The 18,346-nt window shown below is 48.5% G+C and overlaps 1 protein-coding gene across 5 annotated transcripts in view; it reads right to left on the reverse strand.

The window, feature by feature from the left end:
* ZFAT (zinc finger and AT-hook domain containing) overlaps nt 1–18,346 on the reverse strand; it is a gene marked incomplete at both ends in the record, with an annotated part of 174,332 nt that overhangs the window by 88,273 nt on the left and 67,713 nt on the right. For all 5 annotated transcript variants that reach the window (XM_079722448.1, XM_079722451.1, XM_079722452.1 and 2 more), the window contains 4 exons: nt 622–771; nt 2,745–2,832; nt 12,033–12,265; nt 13,076–14,517. In XM_079722448.1, coding sequence (XP_079578574.1) covers nt 622–771; nt 2,745–2,832; nt 12,033–12,265; nt 13,076–14,517 — 1,913 coding nt within the window. The remainder of the gene's footprint in view (nt 1–621; nt 772–2,744; nt 2,833–12,032; nt 12,266–13,075; nt 14,518–18,346) is intronic.

Genomic DNA, 18,346 nt, shown 5'->3' on the forward strand with positions numbered 1-18,346 from the left:
TAACTCACAGGAAGGGCCCTCCCTGGCCCCAGGGCTCCGAGCCTCATCACCAGGAGAGTGGCGCCCTCTTGTGGGGGGGGGAGGCACAGCCCCTGGAGGTCCCTGACCTCCAACTGTCCAGCGTCCCAGAGCGCGGCCCACACCTCCCTTCACAGGCGAGCGCCCCAAGCCACGGCCTACCTTCCTCCTCGCCCGGCTTCGTCTCCACCCAGGTCTTCCCCCGCCGCCGGAATCAGAGGACTCTGCCGTCCTCCTGGCCTTCCTTCACCCGAGACACCAGCAACTGCCCCCCGCCTACCACCACCAGCGCCCCGGGGCGGCCACCAGAGTTACCACCGTGACCAGGCCAGCGCGGCTGCTGCTCTCCTGAAGCTTGCTTTCCGCCCAGGAGTTGTGGTGATTTGCTTAACCACAGCTCAAACTAGAGCCGTGAAGAATGCACACCACTGCGCACCTCAACTGCAACTGAGTAATGCTTTAAATCTGGCTGACGGACACATTTCTCAGCACACTAAAGAAATTCTAACCACAGGGGATGTGGAGATACAGCTTCCTCCTAAAGAATTCCCAAAGGAAACACAAAATCACAAAGGGGCTCCATTTTGACGGAGGAATACTCACCTTCATGAGCCCAGATATGACGCTGCAGGTCTGAGCCGTTCTTCATGAAATAGAAATCACAATACGGGCATTTCATGGCTCTCTTTCCAATGAGCCCCTTCAGCTGCACCCTCCTCCCGAGAACCTCGGAAATGGTGCTCATGGAAACCTCTAGAAGAAAAGCAGGATGATAACCAGAAGCAGCCAAAGAACCGTGGTTCAGGTTAGATGTAAATGAGCCTCCTGACAGAACCTGAACCTCCGGTCAACCCCAGCAGCTCTGAGGCGGCGAGTTAAGACGTGCCTCGTGGCGTCACGTGATAGGACTTTTGCCTAAAAAGTCAAACCAGAATCTAAGCGAGTCTCAGATCTAAATTTCTGTTAACACAAAATGTGAGGGATGGAGAAACAGTATCACAAGGCCACAGTAGGATAAAGGCAGAATGTGAAACCACTCAGGAAAAGAGGCCCAGTTTCCCCAACGAATCAACGTCGTGGGGAAAAAAGCAGGGCTGGGGGTGTCCTGCAGAACCCAAGAAACTTAGGTGACATAACAACTCGATTCAGAGAAACCAACTGTAAAAAGGAACGTCTGTGTCAACTTTAAATGGACTAATACTAACTGATAATAAGAAACTACTTTTAATACTGTTTTAATGGTGATGTGTTAGTTCTGCTTTTTAAAAGTCCTTGTTAGTTGGAGATGCAGGCTGAAGCTTTTTTATGGGGAAATCACATCATGTTGGGATATACTGTAGAATATTTGAGGGAAAAAAGTGGGGGTCAGTTCCTGCCAGCAGCTTGACCAAACGTAGACAACTGTGGAAGCTGAGTTATGGGTACCTGGGTGTTCTTTATATTATTCTGCGTATTTTGTACACATTTGAAATTTTACATAATAAAAAATTTAAAACAATAAGCAAAAGTTGAAGGGGTTCAATGGGTATCCCTGGCCCACACTGGACACAGGTCACACAGGACGCGGGTTAACACGGGGAGGACAGAACTGGGCGGTCAGAGAATCACAGAACCCACGTGTCCCCACGTGTCCCCACGTGGAGGAAGGCCACGAGGCTCCCCGATCCCAGAAGCAACATGGGGGTTAGCGCACTTCCGTTATTTCTTCATTTTTCTCCAGTATCATCTTTAATCAGTGGGTCAGTTCCCCAATAGGAGGAGCAGACACAAAGTAAGAGAAAGAGAAAAGGGACACGGACCTAGCTGCTCTGTTCCCCATTTATGCACACACAGCACACATCTGCACTCATGGGCCCTGAGCGATGTGGCACCGGGGGTCTGGGGACAAGCCGCTAAGGATGGCGGCCCTGCCTCAAGGCTCTTGGGCAGTGGGAGAATACCAGTGCCTAGAGTACAGGCGTGAGTGCACCGTGACGGCCCGCATGGAGGGGGGCACCACCAAAGGCTCCCCAAGGTGGGGACGAGAATACCCAGGAATTGACCAGGCAGAACCAAGGAGCAGGGTCCCAGGCAGTGAGAACAAAAGTGACAAGGCATGTGATGCCCAGGGAGTTTGGGGGTTGAGGACATTGAAGGTGACGGTCACTCCAACTCACTGGGCTCCTCGGCCTGGGAGGGAGCCTACACCCCTTGTAAACCATCACTTGGTTCAGGAACCTACAAAGGGGGCCAAGGAAGTAGAATCTGTGTCGGGTCTGCACTGGGTAAGTGACCCATCTAAAGGCAGTCACAGGTACTATTAAAAGGGGAAGGGAGCACAGGGAACTCTACTCAATACTCTGTAATGGCCTATATGGGAAAAGAATCTAAAAAAAAACAGAAGGGATATATGTATATATATAAATGACTCCCTTTGCTGTACACCTGAAACTAACAGAACATTGTAAATCAACTGGACTCTAATAAAAATTTTTGAGAAAAGGTGGCGGGGGGGAATCATGAGACTGGGGCAGACGTATCTGAAGACCAGATAAAAGGATAAAATGAAGCACGTAATTATATAAACTCCTGAGCTTTAAAAAACAGTTAATTCTTGCCCTTGAATTTACTCATATCTTTATTCCCTCTTATATTTCCATCTAATACAGTTGATATATAATGCTGTGTCTTAAAATAAACATAAGCATTTTAAAATCAATCTCCCACTCTAAGATGCATAACCTTACCGGGATGGTTGGTCTTGATATGTGACTTTATCAATCGATCTTCTGAAAAAGACTTTTCACACACAGGACAAGAATAACTCCTTTTGTCCTTAACAGAAAGAGAGCATAATCAACGGACTGTCTCGTTTAAACTCAGGCTCTGTGGAAAAATACCACCACCACCACCATCACCGTCACAGCTAGACGCACAGTGCGCCTTTCCCAGAGCCTGGCATGCAGCCCGCAGCTGGCCCCACACAGCCCGGGGAGCTCAAGGGCAGTGGGGCAATGGCCTCACCTCCATTTCAGGAGGGAGGGACGGGCCTTAGAGACAACGGACCTGTGGAGGTGGCCAGGCCAGGGGAGGGCGGGGCTCGGCCTCAAGGTCTACCACGCAGACCAGGGCTGCTCCACAGCCCGACACGTATTCTGCCCTCCAGTGCTCAAGGCATGGTGTGTGTGAGGGGTTCATATAAGTTATCTTATTGAGACTCGTGACCACTCTTGAAGGACAGGCATTATTACGCTTTTACAGATTAAGAAACCAAGACCAAGGGCAAAGAGCCCCAGGTCTGCGAGAAAGAGGCAGCGTCGGAACCCGAGGGTACGGACACCCACCCCAGGCTCCGACCACTCCAAGGCCACGTCCCACCCAGGCTGCAGGTAAGGGGTTTGCTCTGTGCAGCTGCTGGCTCGTCAACCCACCTGCCTGCAGTGCCACGTTCTCAATTAGGAAGAAGCTTTTGTGAAGGATCATGCCATTGCTCATCCGCCTTTCCTCTCAGAGCTCACTTTAATGCCATTTCACAAGACAGTTCTTCAGAGGGTGGGTGTTATGGGTTAAATTCTGCCCCACAGATTCAAGTGTTGAAGTCCTAACCCCAAGTACCTCAGAATATGACCTTATTTGGAAATATGGGCATTACAGATATAATTAGTTAAGATGAGTTTGCAGGCTCTAATCCAATATGACTAGTGTCCTTGAGTGGCATGGACTTATATATACTACCAAATGTAAAACAGATAGCTAGTGGGAAGCAGCTGCATAGCACAGGGAGATCAGCTCGATGCTTTGTGACCACCTAGAGGGGTGGGGTAGGGAGGGTGGGAGGGAGACGCAAGAGGGAGGGGATATGGGGATATATGTATATGTATAGCTGATTCACTTCGTTATAAAGCAGAAACTAACACACCATTGTGAAGCAATTATACTCCAATAAAGATGTTAAAAAATAAAAAACTTTTAAAAAGGAGGAAATGTAGACAGAGACCTACAAGAGGGAGAACGCCATGTCTTCATGGGAGAAAGAAAATACCCAAACCCATCCCAAGAGAAGAAAATTACAAGCCAGTATCTCTCAAGAACATAGATGCAAATATTCTCAACAAAATATTAGCACATAAAACCCAAAATGTTTAAAAAGAACTATACACCACAACCAAGTGGGATTTATCCCAGGTACAAGGTTGATTCAACATTCTAAAATCAATTAATGTAATCCATCACATCAACAGGCTAAGAAATAAAAATCACATGATAATATCAATAGAGGCAGAAAAATAATTTGGCAAAATCCAATACCTATTCATAATAAGCAATCTCAGTAAAGCAGGAATAGAGGGGGAACTTCCTCAACTTGATAAATAGTATCTATAGCTAACATTATACTTAACGGTGAGAAACCAGAGACTTTCCCACTAAGATTAGAAACAAAGCAAGGATGTCCCCGCCCCCAGCACTCTGTTTTAACATCATAGCTGAAGTCTTAGCTAATGCAATAAGACAAGAAAAGGAAATAAAAGATATAGAGATTAAGAAAGAAGAAATTAAAATTGTCTTTGTTTGCAGATGACATAATCACCTATGTAGAAATTCTAAAAGAACAGACAAAAACATTCCTGGAACTAACAAGCGATTATGGCAAGTTACAGGATACAAGGTTAATATGCAAAAGTCAATTGCTTTCCTATATACAAGTGGAATTTGAAATTAAAAACACAATACTATTTACATTAGCACATAAAAAATTCAGGCTTAGGTATAAATCTAACAAAATATGTACAAGATCCATATGAGGAAAACTTCAAAACTGATAAATGGAATCAAAGAACTAAATAAACGGAGAGCTATTCCAGGTTCAAGGATAGGAAGACTCATTGTTGTCAGAGGTCAGTTCTTCCCAATTTGATCTATGGATTCAATGCAATCTCAATCAAAATCTCAGCAAGTTATTTTGTGGGTACTGACAAACTGATTATAAAGTTTATAGGGAGAGGCAAAAGACCCAGAAGCCAACACAAAATACTGGAGGAGAAGAACAAAGTTGGAGGACTGACATTACTCAACTTCTAGACTTACTATAAAGCTACAGTGATGAAGAGTATGTGATATTGGTGAAATAACAGACAAATAGATCAAATGGAACAGAACAGAGTCCAGAAAATAGACTCTCTTAAATACAGTCAACGGATCTTTGACACACGAGCAAATGCTACACAATGGATCAAAGACAGTTATCTCAGGCTTCCCTGGTGGCACAGTGGTTAAGAATCCACCTGCCAATGCAGGGGACACGGGTTTGAGTCCTGGTCCAGGAAGATCCCACATGCCACAGAGCAACTAAGCCCGTGCACCACAACTACTGAGCCCGCGTGCCTAGAGCCTGTGCTTCACAACAAGAGAAGCCACTGCAACGAGAAGCCCGCGCACCACAACGAAGAGTCGCCCCTGCTCGCCACAACTAGAGAAAGCCCGCGCACAGCAACGAAGACCCAACGCAGCCAAAAATAAATAAATAAATTTATTTAAAAAAAAAAAAAGATAGTTATCTTAACAAATGATGCTGAAACTGGACAGGCACATGCAAAAGAAAAAAAAATGAACCTAGACAAAAACCTTACACCCTTCCACAAATATTAACTCATAATGGATCACAGATCTAAATGCAAAATACAAAACTATAAAAGTCCTAGAACACACAGGAGAAAACCTGGATGACCTGGAGTATGGTAATGATTTTTTAGATATAACACCAAAGGCATTATCCTTGAAAAAGAAAAGAATTGATAAACTAGACTCCATTAAAATTAAAAATTTCTGCTCCGTGAAAGACACTGTCAAGAGAATGAAAAAACAAGCCACAGACTGAGAGAAAATATTTTCAAAAGTTACATCTGATGAAATAGGCCAAAGACCTGAACAGACACCCTACCAAAGAGGATATACAAATGGCAAGTAAGCATAAGAAAAGATGTTCCACATCATATGTCATCAGAGAAATGCAACTCAAAACAACAAGGTACCATTACATACCTACAGAACGATCCAAATCTAGAACCCTGACACCACCAAGTGCCGGTGAGGATGTGGAGCAATGGAAACTCTCATTCTTTGCTGGTGGGGATGCAAAATGGTGCAGCCACTTTGGAAGACAGTTTGGCAGTTTCTCTCAAAACTGAAATATTCTTACCATATGACCCAACAATTGTACTCCTTGGTATCTATCCTAATGAACTGAAAACTTATGTCCACACAAAAACCTACACACGGATGAAGCAGTTTTATTCATAACTGCCAAAACTTAGAAGCAACCAAGATGTCCTTCAGTATATGAATGGACAAATTGTGGTACAACCAAACAATGGACTGTTATTCAGTGTTAAGAAGAAATGAGCTATCAAGCCATGAAAAGATGTGAAAGAAACTTAAATGCATATTACTAGGAGAAAAAAAGCCAATCTGCAAAGGCCACATAGTATATGATTCCAACTAGAAGACATTCTGAAGACAGCAAAATGATGGCGACAGTAAAGGGATCCGTGGTAGCCAGGGAGTAGTGGGGAGAGAGGGGTGGACAGGAAGAGCAAGGAGGGTTTTCAGGGCAGTGAAGCTACGCTGTGGGGAACTATAATGAGGGGTATGCATCAGTACACGTTTGTCCAGATCCCAAAAACGTGCAGCACCAAGAGTGGACCCCAACGTAAGCTATGGACTCTGGGTGTTACTCACGTGTCAACGTAGGTTCATCAACTGTAACAAAGGTAGCACTAAGGTATGGGATGTCAAGAGTGCAGGAGGCTGTGCACGTGTGGCAAGAGCAGGTACACGGGGAAATCTCCGTACTTTCTGCCCAGTTTTGCAGTGGCCGATGCCACCGACTTCCACCCAGGCTACAATACAGGGTCCAGGCTTGTCAATGTACTCCAATCAGTGACCTACTATGCCCCTGACCTTCCAGGTCACCCCATCACTCCTGGCACCTGCACACAGGAACTGGTGCTCTCACGCCCTTTTGAAAGACGTCCGGGGCAGCACACACCCTGGAGGAGGCCTGTCGCCACCCCTGGCTGCCCCAGTGTCCTCATCATCAGAGCTGATGGAGGCATTCAGAAGGGCTTTGAAGGAGTTTACACTGATCTCTCCTGAGCCCTTGCTATTTGATTTTTTTCCTTTTAATCTCTGATAGTCTGAAAGCAATTTATCTTAGAGCTTATCAGGGTCCCTCACTTCTTGATGCCTTTGAAGACTGTCGGAAGGGTGCAGGCAGTGGGAGAGGGTGCTGGAGAAGGGTGCAGTCTAAGGACTCATTTATTTCTTTTGCAGAAACCTCAGTTCCCGACAGGAGATGAAAACCCAAACTGACACAGCAAACTTACAAAGCACAGCGGTGAAAAGAGTCCTCGGCAGAGGGGTAGAGAGCGCCCCGCGTCGTGATGGCGGTAAAGAAGCCCCGCCCAGCCCTCGCAGTTTGTTTGCTCTGATGGAAATGGCCTTCAAAGCCACACAGGACAATTTGAAAGAAGGCAGGTGGCAGCAGGAGGCAGTGGCCATGGGGTGTGGGGAGGAGGCGGGGTGGGAGCAGCTCCGGGGCTGAAGCTCCAAGGCCGGCTCGAAGCTCTGGGCGAACCCCGCCTTAGCCTACGCCTCTGTGGCAGGTTCCTCGGCCCCCGAAGCCACAGGGCGATTCTCAAGCCTGAAACCAGCGGTGGGTGGAAACTATCAAATCTACCTCCACCCTGCCACCAAGTGTATTAACGATCACATAAGTACACCTATAAAGTATCTGACATCAGGTTAAAAAAATAAGGTGGGAGATTCCACTCTGAACAATTTCTCAGGAATAAAAAGGCCGCGGTTCCAGCATCTGCTGACCTCTGTGGACTCACTCATTTATTCCTCAAACCTTCCAGGGCCCCTGTGTTGTGCTGGACATAGCACTGGGGACAAAGGTGGGAGACTCTGGCCCTGCCCTCAAGGGGTTCATAAGCTGGTGAGAACTGCCAGCACACAGAGGCCACTAATCATCGTGGGACATCGAGAAAGTGTGACAAAGACAGGAAAACTGACACTTACACTGTGGCTAATTTAACAAGTTAGAAAAGAGCCAGAAACGTGCTCCATATGGGATTTCGACTCCAGGCTCTTCCTGTCCACTGAGCGCTGCTCTGCTTTGCCAGGCCGGGCCCCTCACTTCTGGCCCTCAGGCTTGCTAACAGGCAGCTGTTTTAGACCCAGGAAACTCCGCTTGCCCGAGGTCCCCAGCACTGCGGATAGATGCTCAAACAGGGCAGCACAGAAACAGGCAGTCTGCAGCCACGTAAGAAAAGACCGTACTCTTGCAGCTCTTAGAAAGGAAAAACCTTTTGTCCAATCGCTTTAGTTCAATAACATTTTACTCTACTTAAAGAAAAAAAACTACAGACAGACCCATTTATTTCCAGAAAGATATTGGAGGTCGCTCCATCTACTTCTCTGTGTTGGCAATATATTATTTTAGTCTACTTCCAGCAAGGACACGTAAGATTTCATAAATACATTTACCTTTATAGCCAAATGCAGTCTACACACTTCTCAAAGACAGGCATCAATTTTAAACGTTTGTTGAAAGGCCACCTCACCCTGGATGGAAGCACCACCACTGCTGTTACTATTCCTCCTCCCTCCTCCTGCCACCGCTACTAAACAGGAGGGGCTGGTGCAGACCGGCCTCGCCGTCACGCCTGGACCTGCGCTGGGTCCCTCACGATCGTTCTCTCACTAACTTCCCACAGCAGCCCCAGAGGCGGGGACTGCCGTCCCACTTTACAGACGAGGGGTCGGAGAGGTTAGGCAGTGAAGCCACAGCACTTGCAGAGGGTGGAGTCTGAACGCAAGACCAAAATGTGCCCGCTCTTCCCAAGGGTGGACTTGTAACTGCTACAGTGCCCTGAGTGTCGGGTGCCTGAGAGATCTTCTGAGAAGGGACACAAGCCAGAGACACAGGGGACAGACTGACATATCCTGAACATCCCCCATAAGCTCGACTTCCTGCTATGTCAAATGTCTGTATCAGGGCGAACTCATTTAAATAACAGGTCCCCAGGTCCGCCCCCCCAAATTATGGTGGAGGTCTGAGCCAGGAATATCATTCATAACGTGTACCCCCAAGTAATTCTGATTCAGGATGTCATAACTTACATCATCGGGGTCAATGACTTACAAAGTTATTTAATGGGACCTACACAGGAGGTCACCCATTTGACATCACCACCCAGAACATACTTGCACACACAGTGGCCTATAAACACACTGAAACACAGGACAAAAGGTCTCAGAAAACAATACCTATTACCTTGTCATGGGTAAATAGTGCTGATCATTTCTATTTCATTCTATTCCGTTTCATTTTTAAGATAAATTGGTTGTAATCCACTAATTTCACAACCCTATAATGGATCATGACCTGGGGGCTGAAAAAACACTGACCTGGCTGTTCTATACTTATTTTCTAGTTTAATCCTCACAATCCTGAGAGGTCGGAGAGAGTACCATACCTCCATTTTACAGATGAGAAAACTGAGGCTTAGGGAAGCTAAGCAATTTGCCCAAGATCACAGAGGTGGGTATGGGGTCTTAACTCTAACATGCTAGAACCCAAAGCCTCCCTTTTATTGTTAAGAAACCATGTTTTCTCAAGTCTCCCTTTCACAAAGTTTGCACAGTGCTGTAAATAAAATGGGTTTGCTCCGGTCACTGACTAACTCCTTTGACCAGGTCCCCACGTTTCCTTGATGCCAACACATCCTTGACTCCAAGTCACGCCATCTGGCTACTAATGGGAGGGAGGAGGTGGTGGGAAGAAGCTACATTAAACGTACACACACCCTCCAGTCATTAGGTGTATCTTTAGCTAAGAAACGGTTGTTGAGAGTCACAGAAACGGGCACTCAGCCAAATTATCCCGGAGTCCTAGTGCAACCGGAATGGACGTGACTATAGGCTCATTTTGGGAGGGACAGAGGGGGATGCATTCTACTTTAAATGTCCTTAGTTTTTCCACCACATGGGAATCTGTGTTGCAAAGAGGTAAGTGTTGGATGGAATGTGAGAGCCCAACCAGACTTTCGGCGCACCTGGCCCCATCTCTCTGGGTCACAGGCAAGGAAACCAAGGCCCACACGGACGTGGGGACTGGACGCAGGTCAGAACGGCACTGGGCTCGCTGCCGGAGAGACGCCTCCCCACGCTTGACCAGCGTCCTTAGGCACCTTCACGTCACAAAGCTCCTTTGTGCTCTCTCCTTGGAGCCTCACCACACCCTGAGAAAGCGGGGTGCAGTATGCACACCATTATTGCATATACATATATCTTATGACTCCTTTTACATGAAGTGTCCAGAATGGGCAAATCCATGGAGACAGAAAGTAGACGGGTCGCTGCCTAGGAACTCAGGGAGGGGAAATCAGTGATGACAGACAAGGGGAGGTCTTTCCACCGTGTCACCATCCCCTTGGTGCCTGTGGCTTCATCACAGACATAACTGACAGGCTCTAAAGACAAATGTGGTCTAAACTCAAAATACTGGAACCTGTTTCCATAAAGAATGCTCTCTTCCCACATCGGCAACACAGTCCGCCTGCCTCAGGGAGAGCGCACAGTCATTCGACGCCCCAGGTAAATGCGTGCGCTGCCTGTGAGTAAACAGGAATAGCACACCTTTCATGCCCCACACGCACAGAGAGAGAGAGAGAGAGAGAGAAAGAGAACCAAGAGGTACCAAGTGACATACAGCAGCTGCCACGCAGCCACCTATACAAGCTCTGAGCCAGGTTCTTTACCTAGAGCACTTCATTTTAACCTCCCAATAACCCAGGAGACCCATACACATACACAAAGACAAACACGTGCATACGTGTGCGTTATGTGTTCAGGGGTGTGTGCGGTATGTGTGTACACATGTGTAGACTGCATGGGTGGATGTGTCAGTGCATATGTGTGTATATATACGTGTGTGTATGTACAAAGCTGATATACCTTTTAATATATATTTTATATAGAAGGCTACCAAGCCTCAGAAAGGACAAGTGACTTGTCCAGCATCACACAGCCTGTGCAGATACTGGAGACAAAACCTGAATCCAGGTATCCAACCCCAAAGCGCAGGCTCTTACCTACCCACAAAACCCAAAACACCCTGACTTCACCCTTGGTAACAAACTGCTGGAGCGTTAGTGATTTTTAGGCCAGAAAATGGAGGCGGCACATCAAGTTTCTGAAGCCTCATGGTGCGCAGTCTGTGGCCTAGAAAGGAATTCAGTTAAAGCAGAAGCACACCTGGGGCCAGGTGCGCCTCCTTTATAACTTGGAGAGTCTCAAATCACTCTCGGGTGTCAGCCTCTCAAGTTAGAGTAGCATTTGCTAAAATAAACATTCACTCATTGTGTTACATGTTCAACACCCACCAGAGAATTAAACACATTTTGCCACCATGAATATTAACAGCACCTTGAATTAACATATCACTTTTTTTTAAAGTGCTTTACAGACATTCTTCCATAGACTTTCCAAGAAATGGTACAGTAATACGACAACAGTGATCATCAGCGTTTACTGTGCTCTTACTATGACCCGAACACCGTACTTAGCACTTGACAGGCATCATCTAACTCACCCTCTCAACAGCTTTTAGTGGCGGCTATTCTTATTATCAGCCCTGTTATTAAGGGTTCTTTAAAACGTCATTTAAGAAACCCTTGCTTTACTCCTATTCTGTAGACTTTCTCCGATGCTTAAAAATCTGCATAGAAAAGCAAATTTACTCAATGTAATCTTTTTTCCAACATATGTGAGGCTGTCCCTGTGACAGGAACCCTGGGATGGAGGCCTTTGTAAAGTGGAGGGCCTGTTTCGTGAGAAGGACCTCCCCGTTTTCCGGGGCAGACGCCCACACACCGGGCTCACAGGGAGCACGGGCGCCTCCGTATGCATCACTGTGAGGAAGCAGGGAGCACCCAGGGGAGACGGGGCTGCCGCTCGGGCGTGCTACTTACCAGCTCTGTGTGAACTTTAAGATGTGCCTGCAGCTTATATTTATCTGGAGTCGAGTAGTCACAGCCGTCAGTGGGACACTTCAGCAAGATGTTACTGTGTTTCTGAATTACATGGCGTTTAAGGCAGTTTTTGGTGATGGAAGAATAATGACACTGGGAGCAATAATACAGATGTTCCCGGGTGTGGGTGCGGACATGCATGTCAAAATGCACTTGGTACCAAAAAAGTTTGCCTAAAAAAATATTTTCACATGAGAACAAGGAAGTTTCTTTTATCCTGAAGTTGATTTCTTTTCATTAGTATTATTTTTTAACTACTAAATTTCTCTCCCTCTCGTGCTTGTCCGGGTCACCCTTCACACTTTGCACCACATCTCTGGCTGGACATGACTTTTCAAAGGTGGCAGGTGGCAAATATTAAGGGTGCTACTACTTCTGCGTGATGTCACAGCTGGGAGAGGAGGAAACGGATGTTTCTCGAGGACCAGTTACGGTGCCAACTACCTGTACGCACACGCGTGAGATCAACGAGGCCCTAAACTCTGCTGACACCTGGGCCATCTACATCCTGTCCTGCCAGCTCGCCACGAGGCCCAGAGGCCACGCTTTCACGGCGAGCTGGGAGGGCTGCACTCGGGGTCTCCCTACACAGAGCTGCAGCCACTTCTGTGATCTCTCTCTGCTCATCTAGGACATGGCCACAGCTTAAAGCTCGACTTTAAACTTGTCACATGCCAGAAGAAAGGTGCTTCTTGGCTAAAGTTCTGGCAGAGGCCGTGGGCTAAGCGTCTGCCTGCACGCCTGACGGAGCCAGCACGGTTAGCTGTCCCGCCCTCCTGGCTGCCTTCACAGGCTTCACGCGCTGAACTGCACGCACCACTGTGCACATCGCTATCTACGAATGACGGCTAGCTCACTTAGAAGGCGTTCTGTGCAAAGAGACACGAGCTCAACTCAAACACCAGGTGACCCACAGCCAGGCGGGGACGGGAGGGGCTGCTGGGAAGGCAGCCCCCAGCCGCGCGCCCCGGCGCCCCCCTTACCACAGTATTCGCACTCCAGGTCGCCATACACCTTCCGGATCCTCTCGCACAGGCCGGTGTTCATGCGCCTCTTCTGTAAACTGTCCAGGATCTTCATGAACGCAGTGATGCCCGCCCGGTGCTCGGGGGCGGGCGTGCAGGAGTCAGGCCGGCACAGGGCCGCGTCCCTCCCACCAGCTCCCGGAGGAGGGTCTGAGGCCTCGGCTGGGTTTGCCCTGAGGCCCCTACCGGGATCTGGGCCGTCGGATGGGAGGGCAGCCACTTGTTGCCCTTCAGCCGGGGGGCTCTCGGCGCCCTGGGCTTCCGGGTTTGCTGCGGCGCCTTTGGCCTTGGACAGCAGTGGTGCGACGTCCTGGCCCTGAGCTGGACTGGAGCCTCCCTGCTGGGTGTGCAAGGTCTTCTCCGGAGCAGCTAGAGCCTCGGCAGAGGAGGGATCACTCTTCAACAGGAACTCATCGGAAACCACCGCGTGCCGACGAAGGTCCGAGGACACCGCGGAGGCTGCCAGCTCGCAGGGTGCCGGGGCGGCGCTGTCTGCCGGGGCGGCGGCCGAGCGCACAGGCGCGGCGGGCGCCTCTGTTGGGGCCTCGGACCCCTCCTCGGGACGAGCGTCCCCGGCGCCGGCCGCCTCTTTGGGTGTGTTCACCCCCTGGAACACAAACTCCTCTTCCGCCAGCTGCAGCTGCCCGCCCAGGGCCTCCTGCTGGATGTCCCCGCCGGGCCCCAGGAGGCAGAAGCTCTGGTTGATGGAGCTGGTGAAGACCAGGGTCTCCTGCGCGGCCCCATGCGCCTCCTTGATGTGGGCGCGCAGGCGGATGGAGCTGACGAACTTCTTGAGGCAGAGGGCGCAGACGTACACGAACGGGTGCTTCCTGACGTGCAGCTCCAGCGCCTGGTACTTGGTGGCCCCATGGCCACAGAGCTCGCAGGCGAAGGGCCACTTGTCGCCGTGGACCAGCATGTGGCGGTCGCGGTCCAGCTCGTTCTTGAACTTGCGCTCGCAGATGTGGCAGTCGTAGAGCAGCTGCCGCTTGCCCTCCCTCGTCATCAGGCAGAGCTCGTCCAGGGCCTCCTGGACCTTCTTGTCCTGCGGGTCGTGTGCGTCACGGATGTGCTTGATGAGGTTCTTGACATCCGAGTACTTCTTCTTGCAGAAGCGGCAGTGCTGCTTGATCTTCTTGTGCACCCGCTCCACGTGCACCTTGAGGTGGCCCTTGCTCAGGCACGTGAAGGAACAGCAGTCGCAGGCGAACTTCTCGCCCGTGTGCTTGCGCAGGTGCACGTTGAGGTTGGCCTTGATGGCGCTGGCGTAGCTGCACTGGGAGCACTTGTACGGCTTCTCGTTGGTGTGGATCCGCAGGTGGGCCTGCAGCGAGTGCTTGAACTTGAAGACCTTGTTGCAGTACTCACAGGTGAAGATCTTGAGCTGGGTGGGCCCAAGCCTAGGAACAGAAGACAGCACCGTTACCGGTGGAGATCCAGCACCTTCCTGATGACCCCTACTCCCTTCCAGCTGCCGAACTCCAAAGGCTTAAACGTGAGTTAAAAGGGGCTGAGGATGGATGCACACATTCATTCATCAACAAACAGGACAGGGAGACCTGGAGCGGACCAGGTGCACACGGAGAAGGAAGACCGGGCCCCTGCTGCCCTGGCGCCGGGAGAGAGGAGACAGGTCTGCACACGCGGCTGCAGGACAGTGTGCGGGTGGTGACAGGTGCGCGTGCAGGCAAAAGAGAAGGAGCCCTCTAACACAGATGAAGGTAGTTGGGAAGAGGAGACGCCTGAGTTGAGGGATGCAGAATAAGGAAGAGAGAGGCAAGAGAAGGCAGAGGGATGTGTCAGTTGCTGGGCACACGGTAGCCAGCGGTGCTCCAAAGCTGACCCGGACGAATTCCCAGGTATTCTAACACGACCAGCCTTAATGGAATGAACTCAGTCTGCTCCATGAAACTAGATATGACCTGCTTGGGTTTGTTCAATAGCTGTGATCATCCAGACTTGCCTATTCATTCCATCAACTGTCAGGGCAACACACTTCCTCTCTGCTGCAAGTTTCCATGTGAGGGCCACCCTTTTGTGAAAGACCCCTGGCCTTTCTCCACGTCCTCACTTCTCCCCAGGAAAAGGGAACTCGCGTATCTGAGCGGGGACTTTAGAACAGGACCAAGCCTCCACAGCCGCGCTCACTTCTGCCTTTCTGGTGAGAAGGCGTCTGCCTGTGGACGGCACGTGACACGGTAGGCGCTTAGCCAGGAGAGTCTGGCGGTGGCAGTCAAGGACCGAGGCGGGGGGAGGCAGACGTGCAGGACAGCCAGCAGGAGCTCAGTGTGACCTGCCCCAGGCTCCCTTCTCCCATGGCTCCACCAGTCATGGGCCTGACGTGTGAGCCCCCGTCTTCCTCCTCCTCCAGCATGTCTGGTTCAGAACTCAGACAGGGAAGATAAGGTTGTTCAACTGCCATTTGTTAAACTCAGACATCATTAATTAATAAATGACTGCCAGTTTATTACCACTCGCCTGTGTGTTTCGGGCACTGTGTCAGATTTGGTATATGCGATAGAGAATGAAAGCCTGGTCTGCCTCACGGGTCCTTTCTCTCTCAATACGGCGACGTGTATGCTGAATGAGATGGTAATAGTAATCACGGCTAACAATTACTGAGTACTTACAACACTCAAAACTCTTTGCTAAGTACTTAATCTCAACCCTATCATTATGCCCATTTTACAGGTGAGAAAACTGAGTATAACCCAAGGTCATACAGTTAGTAAGTGGTGAAGCCAGGATTTGAACCCAAGCAGACTAGAACCTGCACATTCTTCCACATCTTCCTACTGCTTGGAAACACTGTGAACACCAACCCCCCTCGCCGGTGGGACCATACACGCGGAGAAGACCTCCTGTGTGGAGCTTCCATGGCTATTGGAACAGGTGTGCCTTGTTTCTGAAATCAACAAATGACAGTCACCAAAGTGCTGCAACTTGCACCCAGGACAGGAGTTGGCAGGTGAGCCCAGGAGGCAGGTGAGGCTTCCTCTCTCCATAACTGCTCCCTCGGGACTCTGCCCAGGTTATCCAGGTAGGTCCTCAGAAACACTGACCATCATTTAGTGCCATTAATCAGATACCATTAAGCTGTACCCACTGTAACTGTAAAGTCTATATTTATGGAACTATCCATTCAACTGTGTCTGACCAACACAGGTTACCTTACGTTTTAAATGAAAAATATTTAAGCAGACTGCGGTCCATAAACACCAGAGGGTAGAAGTCTCATGTTGTAATTAAAACATTCAAATCTGAAAGTCAGTACTATGCCTGCACACTAAACCCAAGGCTAATTTAAGGAAACTAATTTGGACCTTTCTTAAATGACAAAGATACCCAGAAGGTGATCATTTTACTGGAGGAAGAAACTCTGGATTCACAGCATTAATTAAACAAGTCACGGTATTTCCTTCTCTAATGCAAGGTCTAAGTGGTCTTAGGAGCATCTGTGACTCTGATTTTTTCGTATTATTACCCGAATACCTGGTCAAGCCCTCAGTGCTGCCTCCCACCAAGGGTGATGAATCGGAAGAAGTGGCCAAGCCGCCTGCGCCAGGCTCTCAAGCGCAAGCCTGTACCTGTGGGCTGATGCACAGAGCTGCGACGTCGGGTGATTCCTATCACATTATTTCACTCCGAATGTCCCCTATTCATTGAGAGAGGCACTCTCTCCCACTGCATTTTAGAAAGCATTCAGCCAGAGCTTTAAAAGATAAGACCCCTTGATCCGGTTATTCCACTGCTGGGAATCTAGCAAAAGAAAGAATACGAAATTCAAGCAAAGGTGCTCATTGCATGAGTTTTCACAATAGTTTAAGAGTAGAAGCTGCTTGAAGGTTCCAACGTAGGGAACTAGTTTGGACATTTTTTTTTAAACTCATTCATTCATTCATTCTTTCAAAAAAGTATTCCAGGCACTGGGGACACAATGGGGACAAAAGCAAACACAACTCATGCTCCCTTGTAGTGTACCTTCTATAGTAAGTGGTGGGCCAGTCTGGTAACCATATAAGTGAGCAGATAAGGACCACCAGCTCCCTGTGATGGAAAAAGACAGGATGCTCTAGGAGCCGAGGTCAAGGCGGACTGATCTGTCTGGGGCACAGGGAAGGCTGCCCTGAAGACTGGACATTTGAGCAGACAGCTGACATATGAACAGGAGTTAACCAAGTCAGGGGGAGGGGAGGCATCCAGTATGAGGAAGAGGCACCTGCAGGAGAGATCAAGGAAATATAAAGGTCCCGGATGGCTGGAGCAGGCGCTGGAGCCCAGAGAACCAGAGGGAGCACAGGAGGGGGAGCAGGCTGGAGAGGTGGCAGCCGTGGAAGACCCTGTAGGCCAAGTTCTCCTAACAGCAATGTGAAGCCTTAAAGGGTACAATCAAATGGGCATTTTACAAAGGGCTCACTGGCTGCAATGTGGAGAGCCGAGTCGTGGATCAAGATGCTACAACACGTCACTACAAAACAGAGTTTGTGAATAATTTGAGTAACAAAGGAAAGTAAGTATAATGGGATTAAGTATTAAAAGCAGGACACAAAACTGCATATAAAATATAAACTCGATTTTATAAAAATATATGGGCTGAAAAAAGGCTGGAAGGAAATAACATTAAAAATATTAACAGTGCTTATCTTAGGGAACATTAAAAATATTAACAGTGCTTATCTTAGGGTAGTGAGATTACAAATAATTTTTTTCCTTATAGATTTCCAGACTTTCGTCATACGAAAAGCCCCTTTTGTAACTGTTTTACCATTTAGACTATAAAATATTAATAGAACGCTTGACAACAGGAATACAGCCTCAATCTACTGATTAAATATTGGGTATATTTACCTGTAACTAGATTAGCATTGAATTGAAACCCTCCCCAATAGACCTTGAAATATTATGAAGATCATTAACTAAGGTCTAAAGATCAACCTGCGTTGAGACAAGAAAGATCTTCAAAATTAATTCCATTTCAGTTTTGCCAAAGGAGTGCATATTTTTACAGCTTTATCGATTAATTCCGTTGCTCACATTTGCAAGAAGAGAGGAGTGAGGCTACAGATTAATGAAGCACCCAGATGACATGATGCTGTAATTCAACAAGAACACTTTCCATATATGTTATCATTTATTCCCACCACTAAACTCAGTCAGATTCTACTGGACAGTCTTGTGGCTGGTGTAAGAGAGGCTCAGAGGCAAAAGCATTTGTGTCCATTCACAGCA

Source organism: Hyperoodon ampullatus (assembly GCF_949752795.1).
Source record: "Hyperoodon ampullatus genome assembly, chromosome: 17".
Classification (NCBI taxonomy): Eukaryota; Metazoa; Chordata; class Mammalia; order Artiodactyla; family Ziphiidae; genus Hyperoodon; species Hyperoodon ampullatus.